General features: G+C 42.9%; 1 protein-coding gene and 1 non-coding gene across 2 annotated transcripts in view; both read right to left on the bottom strand.

Moving 5' to 3' along the window:
* Window positions 1–18,680, bottom strand: part of Gab2 (GRB2 associated binding protein 2) — a 106,303-nt gene that overhangs the window by 4,231 nt on the left and 83,392 nt on the right. The window contains exons 4-6 of the mRNA XM_008844197.3: window positions 3,540–4,114; window positions 2,412–2,479; window positions 777–1,041 (exon numbers count right to left, since the gene is read on the bottom strand). Of these exons, the coding sequence (XP_008842419.2) occupies window positions 777–1,041; window positions 2,412–2,479; window positions 3,540–4,114 (908 nt within the window). The remainder of the gene's footprint in view (window positions 1–776; window positions 1,042–2,411; window positions 2,480–3,539; window positions 4,115–18,680) is intronic.
* LOC115072234 lies at window positions 15,537–15,642 on the bottom strand. The gene has a single exon (XR_003851301.1). It is a non-coding gene; the product is annotated as a small nucleolar RNA U13 (small nucleolar RNA).

Below are 18,680 nucleotides of genomic sequence, written 5' to 3'. Positions count from 1 at the left end.
GAGAATTCAGGAATCAGTGACCATGCTACAAAGACATACACTATGTGTAACAGACAAGCAGTTTACAAAGGCCTTCACTGTCATTCAGTTTTATACAGTTTTATCAGCAAGGTTATGCAAGTGTCCTGGTACCTGCAGGAATTGGTTTCAGGACTCCCAGACTGATGTCAAACTCTGGATGCTCAAGTCCATGTCTTCAGAGTCTATGACATGTATCCTTTCTACTGTATCTAGGGTGATTAGACCCTTAGAATCCAAAATGGGACACATGATCTGACAACAGAGCTTCACTCCAGGTTTATGTAAAAACAGAGTCTGTATTTGAAATGGAGATGGTCACCATGACAACTCCCTGCTGCTTTTGGACAGAGCTGTATAAATCACAGTGGAGGGAGGTAAATACCCTGTAAGCTTCGACTTCACAGGTTCAGATTCTTTGCTGGTCAGACCCCTGGGCTCCTCTCCAGTCAGCTACCCTACTCTTTCCTTTCAATTGCTGTTGCCCAGCTGAAACCTGGAGTTTGGACTCTAGCACTTCTTCCTGGTCTTCATGCAGGCCATGAATCAACTACTGCACACCTCATGTGGACCAGATGCAGGATCCTGAAATCTGAATTATCACTCCCACTTTACCAATAAGAAAAGAGGCTCAAAGAACTTCTGTTATTTGTATAAAGTCATATACCCCAAGTCCAGTATCTACCTGGTAAGCTAAGCAAATACAAACAGTCCCTGAATTCTGTCTATAAATGGGATGGAAGAAAGTGTACACTTACCTTTCCGGTCAGGTTTGAGGTTGCGGTTGACAGGGGGTGGCTGGATCTCACTTCCTCGACTGGGGCCTCTGTGTGTCGGAAGGGCTGTGGATGGGTAGCCCAGTGGGTCAAAGTGATGAGGCCCTGGGCTCATGGGGATGTAGACACTCTGGGAATTGTCCCCTGCTCGTTCCATAGCCAGCAGTGTAGAAGAACCTGGGTTCATGGGCACGTAGTTGTCATCAGAGCTGGTACTGTCCGATCGACCCACGATAGTCTTCCCTGGCTGAAGAAAGGGGGTGGGGGTGAAAGAAACAGAAGAAATAAGGTGAGACTTTGTGTACAAGGTGAACTGTCCCAGTTGGTTAGTGTCATAGCTTCAGCTGTAAATCTGACACAAACCTAGAGTCACCTGGGAAGAGGGAACCTCAACTGAAGAGTTTCCCAGATGAGATTGGCCTGTAGCCATGTCTGTGAGGCATTTTCTTAACTGCCCAGCCCACCTGGGTGGTAGGTGCCATCCTGGGTGGGCCTAGGCTTTATTTAGAAAGGTAGCTGAACGTGAGCTAGGGAGTGTGTCAGTAAACAGCATTACTCCAGAGTCTGTTTCAATTCCTGCCTTGGTTTCCCTTGAGGATGGACTATAACCTGTCACAAAGTAAATTCTTTCTTCTACAAGTTCTGTTTGGTCACCGTTTACCACAACTACAGAAAGCAAACTAGAAAAGTTAGCCACACTTTGAAGCAACAAGGGAAACCTTGGAAAGACCAAGTGAAGAAGCACAGTGGGAGAAGGGGAGGACTGAGGTCTGTGAGTCCCTTCTGGCTTTTGGGACCTCCTGGGAACTGTCTATAACTTGTGATAAACCCAAAGGATAAAACATCCTTGGTGGCTAGGGTTACTCATTTGTGAATGCTAAGGCAGAGGGCAGCCCAGGCCAGAGATGGTGTAGTTTGGCTCAAGATTCACTACTGGCAGGTCAGTCTAGACCCTGACCAGGGCCCTGGAAGGTGACGTCTGCCGGAATGCTTCCTCTGTCCAGCATTCACTGGGCCAGGGCTCACTCCAGACACTTAGGTAATAGCAGGTTGTAGGCAGAGCAGCCATAAACCAATACAGTACAGCAGCCCCTAGCTACAGTCATTCTCCAACGCATGCTTTATCTGTCGTATTGTGCAACAGATCACTCAGCCTCAAGGATCTTTTCCTCACTGTCTTTCCCAAGCCCTGATCAGCTGCCTTCAACTTGGACAACTGTGGTCAGCCCCTTCTAGACACAACCCAGATCCTGAGATAAGCTGTTATCTGTCACTCCTCAGAGTCTCATCCTACTGTGTTCCTCCTCCACATGACACCTGAAGGGCAAGGCCTTAGAGGACCCACTACCCTGGAGTAGGTCTGCTGCACTGTACCCCTCTGCTTACCCAAAGGGCTGATGAGCCTTGTAATCTTGTCTGCCTAGGACCAGATGAGGGAAACTTTTACTTGCCAAAAATCTATGCTTAGAACTTTGGATGGAGATAAGTGGGGGTCCCTGGGGAGATGCCATCACTCTTCTGGGGCTGCATTTTCAGCTCCCTCTTCCCTAACTTGGATGATCTAATGGGCCCTAATCAAACCCCACTCACCAGGAAAGGACTAACTCCCTCACTTACAGATTCAGCAGACCAGCCGGCAGTCTCCCCACCTCGTGGTGGGTACTCATAGGTCTCACAAGAAGAAGCTGTGAAGAAGGAAGGAAGATGGTTTGCACTCATACCGATCCCCATGATAGCTCTTCCTGTCCCCCTCCAGTGTGGCCTGTCTCTTTGCTATCCACCTCAAAGGACAGGGTGTTACTTGCTGCCCAGCCCTCACAAGCTCTGCCTATACCTCCAGGTCTGCTCCAGTGTGGGTGTCTGCAGAGGACCTCCTGACTTCAGCTCCTCTAGCACCTCCCACCTGGCCCACTCTCACCTCTCATCTCTGTGTATACTATAGTGATGACACTTAACTAATTACATTTACTTATGTTGGTTTTCTTTTCCAAACCAGATGAGAGCTCTGAAGGGCAGGGACATATTTTGTATCTTACATAGTTTCAAAGCCCAGGGTAATTGCTCAGTGACTGAAGAGTTCTAAACCAGGTGCCCAGCCCCAGGAGCCTGAGGCTGTTCTCTGTGCTGCTATGTGTGGCTTACACAGCAGGGAGATGAGGTTTTGCAAACTCTAAAGAAAGGCCCAGAAGTGAAGTGTTCTACTGTTCACTGAACAGATGGGGCTATATGCAGAGTTGGAATCTATTCTGTAAATAAGCGATGACAGAATTTAGGGGCTTCAAGTGGAGTTCAGACTTCAACCAGAGATTTTGGACTAGCTTACTTGAAAGTATCCTAAGGATCTCATTTTGTGTTGAGTCCACATAGGTTTGGCTCAAGAAGTTTGTGCTGGTTTTCTAAATTTACTTGTACATCTTTGGTTTGAGTTTTAAATGAATAGTATGATTTGAACCTTCAAACCCAAAATATGTTGTATTGTGGTTGATCTAGAAGAACAAGAATATTCTGTGTTCTTGTAATACTAACATCTCCAAGGCATCTCCACTTTTGCTACTGTGGGTATCACACCAATAGCTGGGCTGGAGGACCACTTAAAGGGGCTGTGTAGAAGATACCTAAACTTCTATCACTGACCTGAGTAGTCTTTAAGTTTACCCTGGATAGGGGTGATCAAGGGCTAGCAAGGCACTGAGAATACCCAGACTACCTCCCTGGCCCTCTGTCCTAGCAAGGGCTTATACTGACCTCGATGGAGTCTGCTGTTGTCCATTGCAGGGAGGGTATTGCGCCTGGGGATGGTGGCAGCAACAGATCTGCTGTTTTCACTGACTGGAGGTCTTTGCTGAGGGCTGCCCCATCGAGGTATTTCTGCCTGACTTGGCTTAGGGGGTCGCGGTGGAGGAGCTATGGCTGAGTCCCCAGGAGTAGCCACTGCCATGGCATTGTGGTTCTTGTCCAGTGTGAATGTCCTAGGGATCTGGTAGGCTGAGAGAGGGGTGGTTGGAACATCCAAATTGTCCACTAGAAGGTCTCCAAATTCCCGACACAGGGTGTTGCTGGGCGTCTTGAAGGTGTACACGTCCTCATTATCTGTCTCTGACCCTGTGAGACTGCCCTTTTTGTGGCCATGTGAAGCCAGGCTACGGGGGAGGTCATACATGCTGTCTTTGAATTCTGTATTGTGTCGGCTTGGCTTGGGAAGGCTATAGAAGCCATGGACTTGACCACTGACCCCGTTAATACAGTGTCCATTGCCCTGGGCAAGTTTTTGTACGGCTGTGTCACTCTTCTGCCGGGTACCTTGAGAAAAGCTGGCACTCCTAAGAGAGAGAAGGGAAAGGGGATGTGATACAAGGCCAGGGCTACCCTTGAGAGGCAAGTGAATGCTCAAAGCATCATGAAACTATTTGTTGTGAGAAAAACTGAGGAGTCAGGCAGACCCAAGGTTTGCCTAGGACCTGCCATGTATTAGCTATGTGATTTTGAGCAAGACATTTTCTTCTTGGAACTCCATTTCAGGCATCTGTAAAATGATGATTAAAAACATACTTTGAAGATTAACTGTAGTACATCTACATCTAACATGTACATGTTCTAGCAATGTTAAACTTTGTGATGCCCCCCAACTCCTGTAGCTGTCCTTAGCTGGGGATAGCCTCATGCACAGGCCCCATAGAGACATCAATAAACCACTCGCACCAACTACCTGCTCACTGTTTTAACTACCACACAACATACACAGCTGAGTGCAAAGGCTATGAGACAGTGGCAAGAATTCTTAAGTTATGGGAGAAAATAGCAAGCAAGTCATTTTCTTTCTGAGACTTAGTTTTCCCTCTGTGAAATAAAATCAACTCATGGGCATTGATGCTTACATCATAAAGACCTTTATTTATTTGTTTGTCTATTTGTTTGTTTGTTTGTTGAGACAGGTCTCACTATAGCCCCAGCTGGCCTGGAACCTGCTATGTAGACCAGGCTGGCCTTGAACTCACAGAGATCCGCCTGCCTCTGCCTCCTGAGTGCTGGGACTAAAGCTGTGCACCACCATGCCCGGCTCATAAAGAACTAATTTAAATGTAAGCTGTAGTCTATTTTCTATGATGCATTATGGTTTGTTGAAGGGACTCTTTTTTTTTTTTTAAATAAAAACCTAAAAAATATGTAGGAAAAATGATTTCCTGTTTGGGAACTATAGTCAGAATAGAAAAAAGGGTCTTTAAATTGTATTTTTATAAAAATTACAGTTGTGGGAAATAAGACAGGCATTAATGGGAGGAGAGTTAATACAGGCCGATTTGTGTGAGGTCCTAGCATTGCTACGGGCACACCCGTGAACACCATCAAAGCTTCTCTCCAGATGTGGCCTAGTGGCTCTCAATGATTTCTAAGATTCAACCTGGCTCAGAGGTTCATAAGCCTTTGGTTTCATAAGAGTGGTTGTCCAACTGGATTTTGAGTCCTACAAAAGTACTTTGGCAAATTGGAGGCTGAGGTTTGAGTAGGAGAGAGCCACGTCTTCAACTCTATCTACACAATAATTCTTCAGAGGATTTCATCTGAGGAAAAAAAGGAATGAACCCTTTCAGCAGTAATTCTTTGCCTTTGGGGGGCCAGAGGTGTCTCTAAAAAAAAAAAAAAATTTCACAGCCGGGCATGGTGGTGCATGCCTTTAATCCTAGCACTCGGGAGGCAGAGGCAGGCAGAACTCATCTCTGTGAGTTCCAGGCCAGCTGGGGCTACAGGGAGACCCTGTCTCAAAAAGACAAAAAAAAAAAAAGAAAAAAGAATTCACTTATGTGTATGAGCATTTTGCTTCCATGTACATAAATGCACCTGTGTTGTGCAGTGCCCACAGAGACCAGGAAAGGGTGTCAGACCCCCTGGAACTGCATTACAGATGGTTATTAGTCACCATGTGGGTGCTGGGAATTGAATTGGGTCCTCTGGAAAAGCAACTGTGATCATAACCACTGAACCACTTCTCCAGCCCCCAAAGGTGTCCTCTAAAATTTGGTAATAAACTCTTGGAGCTTTCACCAGAACAAGGCATACATAAGCATCCAGACCTGTGTGCTCTCCTGGGTTGTGTTAGAACCCTCTGAAGTCATGAGTAGAACACCTCATGCCTTCCAGTAGTGCCCTCATGAGGGAGCTTGTTATTTATAGATCTGGCCAGCAGGTGGTGATAGAAAATAGAGTCCAGAAATTTATAAAGATGAAGGAAACCAGGAGTGCTAGCCAGGCTCCTTCTTAACTTGGGCTATTGATGGCTGAAAGTGCCATTTCAGTTCCCAAACCTTTACCAGCTCTTCTCTCTAGGTCTCTGAATTCCTTCTCCCTCCCTAGTCAATTTTATATACATGACCAAGGCAACAGCTATGGGCCAGGATAGCTGAATATCAAGGCAGAGGCAGGGAAGTCAAGGGTAGATGCAGAATATTCATTTGTCTTTGATACTTTTCATTTAATTTTCAGAATTTCCAACTGTCTGTTGGATACCCCATCTAGATTTGTTTATTTAATGAATGTTCACTGATCTCCTGCCCATCTAGGCCAGGTACAGTGGATACAGAGATACTACCTACTGTGTACATGGGAGTCACAGTAGCGGAGGAGGTGACATCCCTGCAAATGAATCTGTCAATGGCCACATGCTAACTAACCCTCCCTGGTGGTGGGGTGGGGTGGCTGGGAAGGCTTTCTCACAATCATTTCCAAGTGAGTCTGCAAGGAAGAACAGAGAGACAAGGTAAAGATGTTCTAGTTAAAGGCACAAAGATGTTTAATGCAACTTGGCAAGGTCAAGGATCTGTAAGCTGCTCAGGTTGGAGAAAGTGTGTCAGAAGGTAAGGTGGAGAGAAAGATACTGCATGGTCTCACTCATGTGGAATCTAAGTCAGCTGATCTCATAGAAGCAGAGTGTAATGGCACTTACCAGAAGTTGGGGGTGGTGGCGGGGGTGATAAAGGACACATATTTACAGTTAGATAGCAGAGATATATTTCAAGAGACCTATTGTTCAGTAAGGTGACTGTAGTCGTTGATGACACACTGAATTCTTAAAAATGTAATGTTATACATTCGCACAGAAAATAATAACTGAGGTAATATAATTGTTAATCAGCTAGATCTAACCACTCTGTGGTGTAAGACATACTTCAAAACATCACTGTACACAATAAAGTCATACAATGGTGTCTATTTAAATCAGTTTGAGGTGTAGTTCAGAGTTTGCCATATGTGCCCTCCTCATCCCTCCACCCCCTGAAAACTAAAAGGTGACAATCCAGGAAGCCTGAAGGATTTTAAAGTGGGCATGGGCAGAACATCACAGATGTCCTACTGTAACAATGAACATATTCAAGAGTGAACTCATCATCTTTCTTCTGAAACTTCTTTCTGGTCTTGACTTTCCTGTCTTGTGGAAGCCAGAAACTGAGGAGTTATCCATATAATTTCTCAGTACTTGGTCAGGTTTCACTGAATCTACTGAATCCACTCCCTAAATCAGTTATGCCCGATTTTTCTTCTGGATCAGTGAAAAGGCAGTTAGTCTCCTTTTTATCTTCAGTAAAATCCTTTGCATTTTACCGAGTTTCTCAGTGTTCCCAGCCCACAGTCTCCAGGCCTTAGGACTCAAACATCTAGGTAAATTCCAAACATTTCTCTGTGACACTCTAGAAGGCATTCACCAAACTGCAATGCTCAGGCCCCACTGAGTTGAGCCACTAGGCTCTGTTGTGCTGTTTGCTGTGTGTAGAGGCTTTTTCTTTTTTATGAGACAGGATCTTAATGTAGCTCACACTAGTTTATAACTCACAGTCTTCCTGTCCTGGTCTTCCGAGTGTTGTGATTACATGTGTGCACTACCACATTTGACTGGAAACTTCTAACCTGGTAAATTCAACTTGGTAAGGTACAGATCTCTCAAAACTGGCACAGAGTGGCTCAAGAGATGGCTCACTGGTTAAGAGCACTAACTGCTTTGTAGAAGAGCCAGGTTAGATTCCCAACACCCATATGGTGGCTAACAACTGTCCATAACTCCAGTTCCAGGGACCTGATGCTCTCTTTTGACCTCCATGGGCATTGCATGACACAGGTGCACCTATCTACATGCAAGCAATACACTCATACACATAAAATAAAATAAGTATTTTTTAAAAAACGCACAGAAGCTCATCCCTTAAAGCCATTTCTATACCTTTACGTATAACCAGTCACTTGTTTAATTCTGTTCTTACAGCAGGTAGCGATTGTTATGAGTACTATGTCCTATTGCTTGCTTCTTCCACCAGACTGTGATTCCTGGAGGAAAGAAACTGTGTCATAATTTGCTCTTCTCTGCATCTGGATTAGTGCTCGTCACATAGAACTAAAAATGTTAATGGAATGGAGAAGAGGTGAATGAATACATAAACCCACAAGTAAAGAGAGTGTGGTGCTGCCATGCTTCCTGCTGAACTTGGCTCAAACCTTTTTGACCAGCATATTGAAATCTTTGCTCTTTATAGTGCTGGAGATTAAACCCAAGACTTTGCACATACTAGGCAACTGCTCTACCATTGAGCTATACCCTTGGCCAAACCCTTCCTCTTTAGAATCTACTGTTGGGTTCTAGGTTTCCTCTGTCCTAGAATCCTCCTCGACAGCTCCCAGAACTCTTCACTCATCCCCAAACATAGCCCTCCTGGTCTACCCTCTAGTTGTGGGTCTGAATTACTCACTTCTCTCTGGAATGGTTCCTAATGCAACAAAATCCTTCACTTCACAGAGACATGTCTGGTTCCTAGTTCTTTTACTTCGAGTCTTTCTTCTGCTCTCACAGCACTCTGGGCTTCTGTCATAACACTTAACTTACTCTTCCATGTGTCCATTATCTGTGCCTGTGGCCTTTCCACTTCTGCCAGACCATGCACTCTAGCAGGCCTAGAACCATCTCTTGTGCCTGAGCGCAGGGCCTGGCAGACTGAAGATAATACTGCAGGGTGAGGGTGGTGGATCATCACTTCAATAGCCAGGTAAGAAGAACTGAATAAGGGAACTCACTGTTCTGTATCCCTACTTGAATTAATGTACAGTGTGTTCCCTTTGGGTCAGAATCAAAAAGGGAAATCCAAGTACGCAGAAGCTCTATGGTCCTTCCTGCGTTCATGTAAACCCCAACTGAGGCTGCCTTCATGACATTCTGAGATGCTTCTGTGGATGGATGTCTGGAACTGACAGATTTAGTGACTGGCTTTTTAAAAAAATTTTTTAAAAAATTTTATGTGTATGCGTGTATTGCCTGTGTGTAGGTAAGTGCACCCATGTCATGCAATGCCAGCTGAGGACAGAAGAGGTGGCTGGATCCCCTGAACTGGAGTTTCAGACAGTTGTTAGCTGCCATGTGGGTGCTGGGATTCAAACCCGGTTCTTCTGCAAGAACAACCAATGTTCTTAACTGCTGAGCCATCTCGCCAGCCCCAGTGACTGACTTTTTAAAAAATTATTTCTTTTTATTGTATGTGCATGAGTGTTTTGCCTGCATGTATGTAAGTGAACCATGCATACAATGCCCATGGAGGCCAGAAGAGGTGTAGGATCCCCTGGAACTGTATGGGTGTTAGCTGCCATGTGGATGCTCGGAACTGAACCCAGATCCTCTAGAAGAGTAACCAGTGTTCTTAACCACTGAACCATCTCTCCAGCCACACTTTTTTTTTTTTTTTTTTTTTTTTTTTTTTTGTCTTTTTGAGACAGGAGTTCCAGCTGGCCTGGAACTTGCTGTGTAGACCAGGCTGGCCTCAAACTCACAGAGATCCATCTGCCTCTGCCTACCGAGTGCCGGGATTTAAAGACCTGTGCCACCACACCCAGCTGACCACTTTTGTCTTTTTTCAAAGGCTACTGGCTAATGAAAGTTTCATAAAATAGACAAGGTACTATGCTAGACACATAATTAAGTCATGTCTCTTTAAATCCTTCAAAGTTAATGATGTCCCAAAGGTCTGAAAGGCTCATATTACTCTTGCATATCAGTTGAGGAAAACTACAAATGACAGCTGGTGCAGGAAGACACACCAATGTGGAGCAGAATTCCTTGGAGTAAAGGATTTGGAGGAAAATACTGCTTCTGGCCAGCAGCTCAGCAGGCGTCTCTTGTTCAGTCCTGGCTGCTGACTGCTGCTGGGGCTAAAGGCAAGTAGGGCTACATTTACACATCTTGCATTTATGCTTTGGTCTTAGTAGCTTATTGGCTTTTTTAGAAATGGTTTCCAAATTTTCACATAATTTCACATTTGCTATTTTGCACATTTTCATATAATCTTATGTCCCATACTACACTATGACTTTGTTCTTTTTCTCCCTTATAGGACTCTAAGTTTACTAATGGTAGTGGGCCCAGTTAAAAAATGTAAAGATATTTATTACTTACTATTTATTATTATGTGTATGAGTGTTTTGTCTGCATATATGTAATGCCCAGGGAAGCCAGAAGACAATGTCAGTCTTTGGAACTGGAGTTACGGATGGTTGTTTGCTACCATGTGGGTGCTGGGATTCCAACCCAGGTCCTCTGCAAGAACAGCCAGTGCTCTTAAATGCTGAGCCATCCTCTCTCCATGCCCCAAGTTTGATTTTTAATGAGTATGTTTTTCATTTAAGGGAAACCTATTATGTAAATGTTTGTGAATAGATTAACTACCATTTCATGATCTATGATAGTCTGTCACTTGCAATATTAAGAAGCCATTTGACCAATCCCAAATGAGTCCCTTCTATGAGGAAAGAAAACAATTGCAATCTTTACAAGATGAGATGATCTTTTGAGCTGGTAATGTAGTTCAGTTGGTAGAGTGCTTGCCTAGGATGCATCAAGGTCATCTTTGCTAACATAGTGAGTTCAAGGCCAGCCTGGGATACATGAGACCCTGCAGAAATGGGGGTATGGGGGTGGGGGGGAGAGGGAGAGGGAGGGAGGGAGGGAGGGAGGGAGGGAGAGAGAGAGAGATATTAATGGATCAGTCATCTGAACTTTGTATTTGGAACTCTTCTGGCCACAATTCTGAGCACACCTCCCTACAGTTAGAGAGCACTTTGTGAAATGCACATGAAATGAAATGTTGTAGAGGATGGCTTTGGTGAATCAAAACGACTGGATGAATGAGTCAAGAATGCCCTGGAACAGATGAATCTTGAGTAAATTCACTAACACGTTTGATTTTCTTTTACCCACCATTTCTCTATAGAATACAGCTGTTGGGCCAATGATACTGCAGTCTTATCACTTGAAATTTACCTCCTCAGCCTTCAACAGAAGGGTCTAGGTATGTGACCTGCCTCAATGTATCCCCTCTTACCTCTTACAGTTTTAACAGCCTCTTTGACATAAGAAGACAGACATCAGCTAGAAATTGTAATGATGCCCTAAAGGCTAGTGGGCAAAAATAAATCCAGTGAAACTAATTTGTCTGGAAAGACAAAAGAATTCTGTCTTGAAGCATCCAGTTCAAAACCATTTCCTTCTGAACAGTTACTTATTTAGCTCAGTGGAAGACCTAGATAGTGAAAACTTGTTATTTGGCAGGAATATATATTACTAGTACTTGAAGGAAGAACAGAGCTATTACTACAGTAAAAATGATGATAAATAATTCATGCTTTTATTTCTAGGAAATGCATAACTTATTGTAGCTTTATGTCAGGGCTCCTCACAAATGAAAGAAAAGCATAGATACAAGGTTGGTATTACTAACCTAAGTAAATTCTAACCAGAAATATTATTGTCTCTTTATGGTCTCTACTCAAAAGCAACCATAAGGAGGTCACATGAGTCAAGTAATGTAAAAAAATCATTTATTTTGAGACAGGGCCTCCCTGTAGCCCCAGCTAGCCAGAAACTTGCTATCTAGACCAGGCTGACCTCACTCTCACAGAGACCTGCCTGCCTCTGCCTCCCAAGTGCTGGGATTAAAGACATGTACCACCATGCCCAGTGTAAAAATGCCTTTAAAATTGTATTTATTTTTATTTTATGTATATGCATGTTTGGGGTGCATGTATGTAAGTACACTCATGCATGCAATGTTCACAGAGGGCAGAAGAGGGCATCAGATTACTTGCAGCCGGAGTCACAGATGGTTATTAGCTGCCATGTGGGTGCTGGGAACTGAACCTGGGTCCTCTGCAAGAGCAGCCAATACTCTTAACTCCTGAGCCATCTCTCCAACCCCAACTCCAATCTGAGTTCATCATTTTTTTTTCTGGAGTACCTGGCATCTCATGCCAATACCCAAACCAGCACAGGACAAAAACGTGTGCACATCCTGCCCCAAACCTGGCATTTTTAGACATCTGGAGTTCAAGCAGAAATTAGGTAGTTTGGGTTTGGTTTTTTTTTTGAGACTGGGTCTTGTTATGCAGCTGAGGATTGAACTTCTAATGTTCCTGCCTCAACATCCCAAGTACTGGGATCATAAACCTGCACCACAATGTCTGGAATCAATGAGGCATTGATTTGCATTTCCTAAATGATTGGACATCTGTTCATGTACTTATTAGCCTTTTCTAAAAATCTTTACTCTTTTCTTAATGAAGTATATCTGTTCAAATCTTTTGCTTATCAGGAAAAAATAGGTTGTGTTGGATATGGTGGTGCATGCCTATAACTATGTGCGCAGGCTGAGGCAGATGGGTCACAGGTTCAAAGAGCCTGGGCTACAAAGTGAGACCCTCTAAAAAGCTGCTTGTCTATTTACTAGGTTGTAAAAGTTCTTTATAGGTTCTAGAAACAAATCCTTTGTCAGATACATGGGTTTTGAATATTTTCTCACTTTTGTGACTTACCATTTCTTATTTATTAACTACATTTTATTTGTTGATTTTTTAAAAATAAATATTAATGTGTACTTTGATCGTATTCACCCAACTACTCCCCTTAACTCTTCCCAGATCTGTCCCCATGCCCAGTTATCAACTCCAACTTGTGCTGTCCATATTTTTCTGAGTGTGGGGCCATCCGCTGGAGCATGGACCACCTACCAGGGGCCATACCCTTAAAGAAAACTGATTCTTCCCTCCCCTCAACACCATCAACTGTCCACAGCACCTCAGTTAGGGTGGGGCTCATGAAATCCTTCTCACTCCATTCTAATGTTAACTGGTTTAATTTTGTTCAGGCACCCACAGCTGCAGGGAGTTCATGAGTGCAGCAGCCCCATCATGTCCAGGAGACACTGTTTATCTCCAGTCCTCTTAGACCTCTGGCTTATAATCTTTCTAACTCTCTTCTGAGATGGTCACTGAGTCTTTTTTTTTTTTTTTTTTTTTTTTTAAGATTTATGCTGGGTGTGGTGGCACATGCCTTTAATCCCAGCACTTGGGAGGCAGAGGCAGGCAGCTCTGAGTTCGAGGTCAGCCTGGTCTACATAGCCAGTTTCAGGCCAGCTGAGGCTTCAGGGAGACCCTGTCTCAAAAAGACAAAAAACAAGCCAAACCAAAACAAATCAAAACAGAAGATTTATTCTTTTTATTTTATTTTATGTATATGAGTGCTTTTGTGTGCATGCAAGTGCACCATGTGTGTGTAATACCCACAGAGGCCAGGAGAGGGCATTGGATTCCCTGGAGGTGGGATTACAGCCAGTTTGTAAACTACAATGTAGGTGTTGGGAACCAAATTCTGTTTTTCTGCAAGACTAACAAGTGATTTTAGTTGCTGAACCATCTCTCCAGCTCCCCTACCCGCTTTTGTTGAGACAGGGTCTCCCTGTTGTAGCCCCAGCTGACCTGAAACTATGTAGACTAAGCTGGCCTCCAGTTCAGAATCCACTTGCCTCTGCCTCCTGAGTGTTGGCCCCTTGTTTTTTTCTCTCTTCATTAAACATTTTATTTTACATAATTATAGATTAATGTGTTCAGTGGCAAGATATAGTAAGGAGAGATCCCTTGACCCAGTTTTGTTTTCTGATACAGGGTCTCACAAAGTACCTGGCTGGCTTGGAAATTGCTATGTAGATCAGGCTGACCTCAAACGTGCAGTGATCCTCCTGCCTCTTCTCTGAAGATGTGTATGACCATACCTAGCCTACTTTTTTTTCCAATATGTTTTCTGAAGAGCACATGTTTTAATTTTGATTAAGACTACTTCATTATTATTTCTTCTTTTTATTTTTCTCTTCTGCTTTTGGTGTTTAATATAAAAATCTTTTCTTGTTCCAGAGCAAAGATATTTTCCTCTTGGATGTTCATAAAATGGGAATAGTAGTAACTTGCACTTAGGACTCTGATACACTTGAATTATTTTATATATATACTTTTACAAATTAATATAAATAGTAGCAATCTATATATATATATATATATATATATATATTTGGTCTTTTTGAGACAAGGTCTCCCTGTAGCCCCAGCTGTCCTGGAACTCACTATGTAGACCAGGCTGGCCTTGAACTCACAGAGATCTGTCTGCCTCTGCCTCCCTAGTGCTGAGATTAAAGATGGTCTTTTAAAAATTATTACCAGGTGGATATTCAGCTGTTCTAGCATCATTCATTGAAAAGGCTTTCCTTTCTCCATTGGCACCTTTGCCAAAAAACATACAGAAGAACCCCGACTCAGAATAGTTTGAGAGTTTTTTACTTTATCATGATGCAAAAGTGATTTATATTTAGTACCATAAGTCAAAATTTGATCTTTTCCTCAGCTAGTGATAAAGTAGTACAATATTTTTTTTGTGTGTGTAAAGCTGGGCAGCTCAGAGGATGGAACATGATCAACACAATAAAGAACCAATACTCTACAATACACAGTGTTGCAAAGTTATAGTATTTGATAGGTTAGGTATATAAAATGCATTTTTGTCTTACAGTATATTCCACTTATACCCAATTGTGTGTGTGTGTGTGTGTGTGTGTGTGTGTGTGCATATGTGTATGTATATGTGTGTGTCTGTATTCTCCTGGACTATGTAGTGATTTATACACTTACCGTTTCACCAATACAACATTCTCTAGATAATGGGAAGTTTTAAAATCAGGTAGTATAGGCAGGTGTGGTGGCACATGCCTTTAATCCCAGCACTTGGGAGGCAGAGGCAGGCTTATCTCTGAGTTCCAGGCCAGCCTGGTCTACATAGTGCACGAACACACGCACACACAGCCAAAGCAAGCCTAACCAGGAGGGGATACATCTGTCATATTCTTTTCTGTTTGTTTGGTTCTTTTGAGACAGGGTCTCCCTGTAGCTTCAGTTGACTTGGAACTGGCTATGTAGACCAGGCGGCCTCAATCTCATAGAAACCCACCTGCCTCTGCCTCCCAAGGGCTGGTATTAAAGGCATGTATCACCTGGTCTGGCTCTTTGTCATGTTCTTGGTTTTTTTGTTTGTTTGTTTGAGACGGGGTCTCCCTGTAGCCCCAGCTGGCCTGGAACTTACTATGTAGACAGGCTGGCCCTGAACTCACAGAGATACATACTCCTGTCTCTGCCTCCTGAGTTCTGGGATTAAAGGCACATGCCACCACGCCCGGCATGATCTTAAAGATCTTAAAGGAGCTGTGTTCATCCTTTTCCCAAACAGCATAAATCATTTATCATGAAAAATGGATGAATCTTATCCAATACTTTTCATGCATCTATTAAGATAATCATATGATTTTTACCCTTCCAGTTTTCTGATGCAGTGTATGTTGAACCATCCTTGCATCCCTAGGATGAAATCAACTCAATCATGGTGAGGGATCTTTTTTCCCCCCACATCAGATGGGTAATGTGCTGATGCATAATAAGGTTTTTGAGGGAGGCACATGTCACACAACCATGTGAACACCCAATCATCAATGCTTATGAACCAAAAAAGGATCATGAGTGATCTCTTTAAAAAAATTATTCTGGGGCTGGAGAGATGACTCAGTGGTTAAGAGCACTGACTGCTCTTACAGAGGAACCAGGTTCGATTCCCAGCACCTACATAGTGGCTAACCATCCATAACTCCAGTTCTAGGGGATCTGATGCCTTCTTCTGACCTCAGGCATGGCATGACACAGGTACCCTCACACACATGCAGGCAATACACTTATACACATAAAAATAATAAACAAGGGGCTGGAGAGATTGCTCAGTGGTTAAGAGTACTGACTGCTCTTGCAGAGGATCGAGGTTCGATTCCCAGCACTGACATGGAGGCTATGAACTGTCCTTGACTCCAGTTCCAGGGGAATCCAAAGCTATCTTCTGACCTCCTCAGCATTGCAGGACATGGGTGCACTCACATACACGCAGGCAATACACTCATTCACATAAAATAAAAATAATAGGCCGGGCATGGTGGCGCATGCCTTTAATCCTAGCAATCGGGAGGCAGAGAAAGGCAGATCTCTATGAGTTCGAGGGCGGCCTGGTCACCATAGCGAATCCAGGCCAGCTGGGGCTACAGGGACCCTGTCTCAGAAAGACCAAATATATATTTAAAATAATAAAATATTTAAAAAATTATTCTATCAATCTATCATTTATATACCTCCCCTCCCTCTCCCCTTCCCCCTCCCCTACCTCCTCCCCCTCCTCCTCCTCCTCCTGTGAGGTCAGAGGACAATTGCATGCATGTGAGGTCAGAGGACAATTTGCAGGAGTTGGTTCTCTCTCCCTCTACCATGTGATGTGGGTCCCCTGGATTAAACTCAGGTCATTGTGTAAATGTACCAGATTTTCATTATCTACTCGTCAGCTGAGGGACACTTAGGTTGCTTCCATCTCTTAGTTATTGTGAAAAGAGCAGCAACAAACATGGATGTATAAGTGTCTCTGCAATAGGATGAGTTCTTTGGGTATATGCCAAGGATATAATTGGGTCAAATGGTAGGTTCCTTTTTAGTTTTTTAAGGGTTCTTCACATAGGAGTTGAACAAGTTTGCAATCCCACCAGCAGTGGATGAGCATTCCCCTCTCCCCACATCCTCTCCAACATTTGGTATCATTTGTTCTTTTGATCTTAGCGATTCTGACTGGGGTAAGATGAAATCTTAAGGTGTTTTTAATTTGCATTTCCTTAGTAACTAATGATGTTAGGCACCTTTTAATATGCTTCTTAGCCATCTTTACTTCCTCTTTTGAGAACTCTCTGTTCAGCTCCTTAGCCCATCCTTTAATTGGGGTACTTCCTTTCTTGATTCTTTGTTTTTTGAGTTCTTTATATATTCCGGATGTAAAACCTCTGTTAGATGTGTTGCTGGTGAAGATTTTCTCCCACTCTGTGGGTTTTCTTTTCACTTCCTTAGTTGCTTCTTTTGATGCACAGAAGCTTTTTAGTTTAATGAGGTCTCATTTGTTGATTCTTGACTTTATTTCTTGAGCAACTGCTGTCCAGTTTAGAAAGTCCTTTCCTACCCCTATATCTTGGAGGTTATTGCCAATGTTTTCTTCTAACAGTTTCAGAGTTTCAGGTTTCACATTGAGGTCTTTGACCATTTGGAGTTGACTTTTGTGCAAGGTGAAAGATAGGGGTTTAGTTTCATTCTTCTACAAGTGGAGATCCAGTTTTGCCAGTACCATTTGCTGAACATGATGTCTTTCCTCCAGTGAATGTTCTTGGTCCCTTTGTCAAATATCAGGTGGCTGAAATTTCATGTACTCATATTTGGGTCTTCAATTTTGTTCCATTGATCTACGGGTCTATTTCTGTGCCAATACTGTTTCTTTTTTTTGTTTTAATTTTTTTTTTTTTTTGGTCTTTTTGAGATAAGGTCTCTCTGTAGTCCCAGCTGTTCTGGAACTATGTAGACCAGGCTGGCCTTGAACTCACAGAGACCCACCTGGCTCTGCCTCCTGAGTTCTGGGATTAAAGGTGTGTGCTACCATGCCTGCATGGTTATTTTTATGACTATAGCTCTGTAATATAGTTGAAAATCTGGTATAGTAATCCCCCCTAGCATTGCTCTTAGTGCTCAGGGTTGCTTTGGCTATCTGAGGTCTTTTGTGCTTCCATATGAAACTTAGGATGTTTTTTTCCCAATTCTGTGAAGAATGTCATGGGGATTTTGATTGGTATTGCCTTGAATCTATAAATGGCTTTTGGCAGCATGGTCATTTTCACTATATTAATTCTTCCAATCTATGAGCATGGGAGGTCCTTCCATCTTCTGGTGTCTTCCTCAATCTCTTTAAAGATCTTAAATTTTCACTGTAGATGTCCTTAATATCTTTAGTCAGGTTTATTCTGAGATATTTTATTGTTTTGAGGCTATTGTGAAGGGGAGTTTTTCCATGTACTCCTTCTCTGATTGTTTGTTATTGGTATATAGAAAGTCTACAGACTTTTGTAGACTAATTTTGTAACCTGCCACTTTAGTGAAAGTGCTAATAATTTCTAGGAGTTTTCTGGTTGAATTTTTGGTATCTCTTAGATATAATAACATATCATCTGCAAAAAGGTATACTTTGACCTCCTCTTTTCCAATTATTACTCTTTTAATTTCCTTCTCTTGTCTTACTGCTCTTGCAAGAGTTTCAAGTACTATGTTATAAAGGAGTGGAGACAGTGGTCAGCCTTGTTTGGTTCCTCATTTCAATGGGAATGCTTCCAGTTTTTCTCCATTTAGAATGATGTTGGCTATGGGTTTGTTGTAGGTGGCTTTAATTATGTTGAGGTATGTTCCCTCCAGTCCAGTTCCCTCTAGGACTTTGAACATAAATGCATGTTGAATTTTGTCAAAGGCCTTCTCTGCATCTATTGAGATGACCATGTAGTTGTTGACTTTGAGCCCATTTATATGATTTATGACATTTATTGACTCACATATATTGAACCATCCCTGCATCTCTGGGATAAAGCCAACTTGATCATGGTGGATGATCTTTTTGATGTGTGTCTGTATGCAGTTTGCAAGTATCTTGTTGGAGAA

This window comes from Nannospalax galili, unplaced genomic scaffold (genome assembly GCF_000622305.1).
Source record: "Nannospalax galili isolate Female #2095 unplaced genomic scaffold, S.galili_v1.0 scaffold278, whole genome shotgun sequence".
Classification (NCBI taxonomy): Eukaryota; Metazoa; Chordata; class Mammalia; order Rodentia; family Spalacidae; genus Nannospalax; species Nannospalax galili.
The sequence above is the reverse complement of the archived record's forward strand: the minus strand, read 5'-3'. Positions and strand labels throughout refer to the sequence as shown.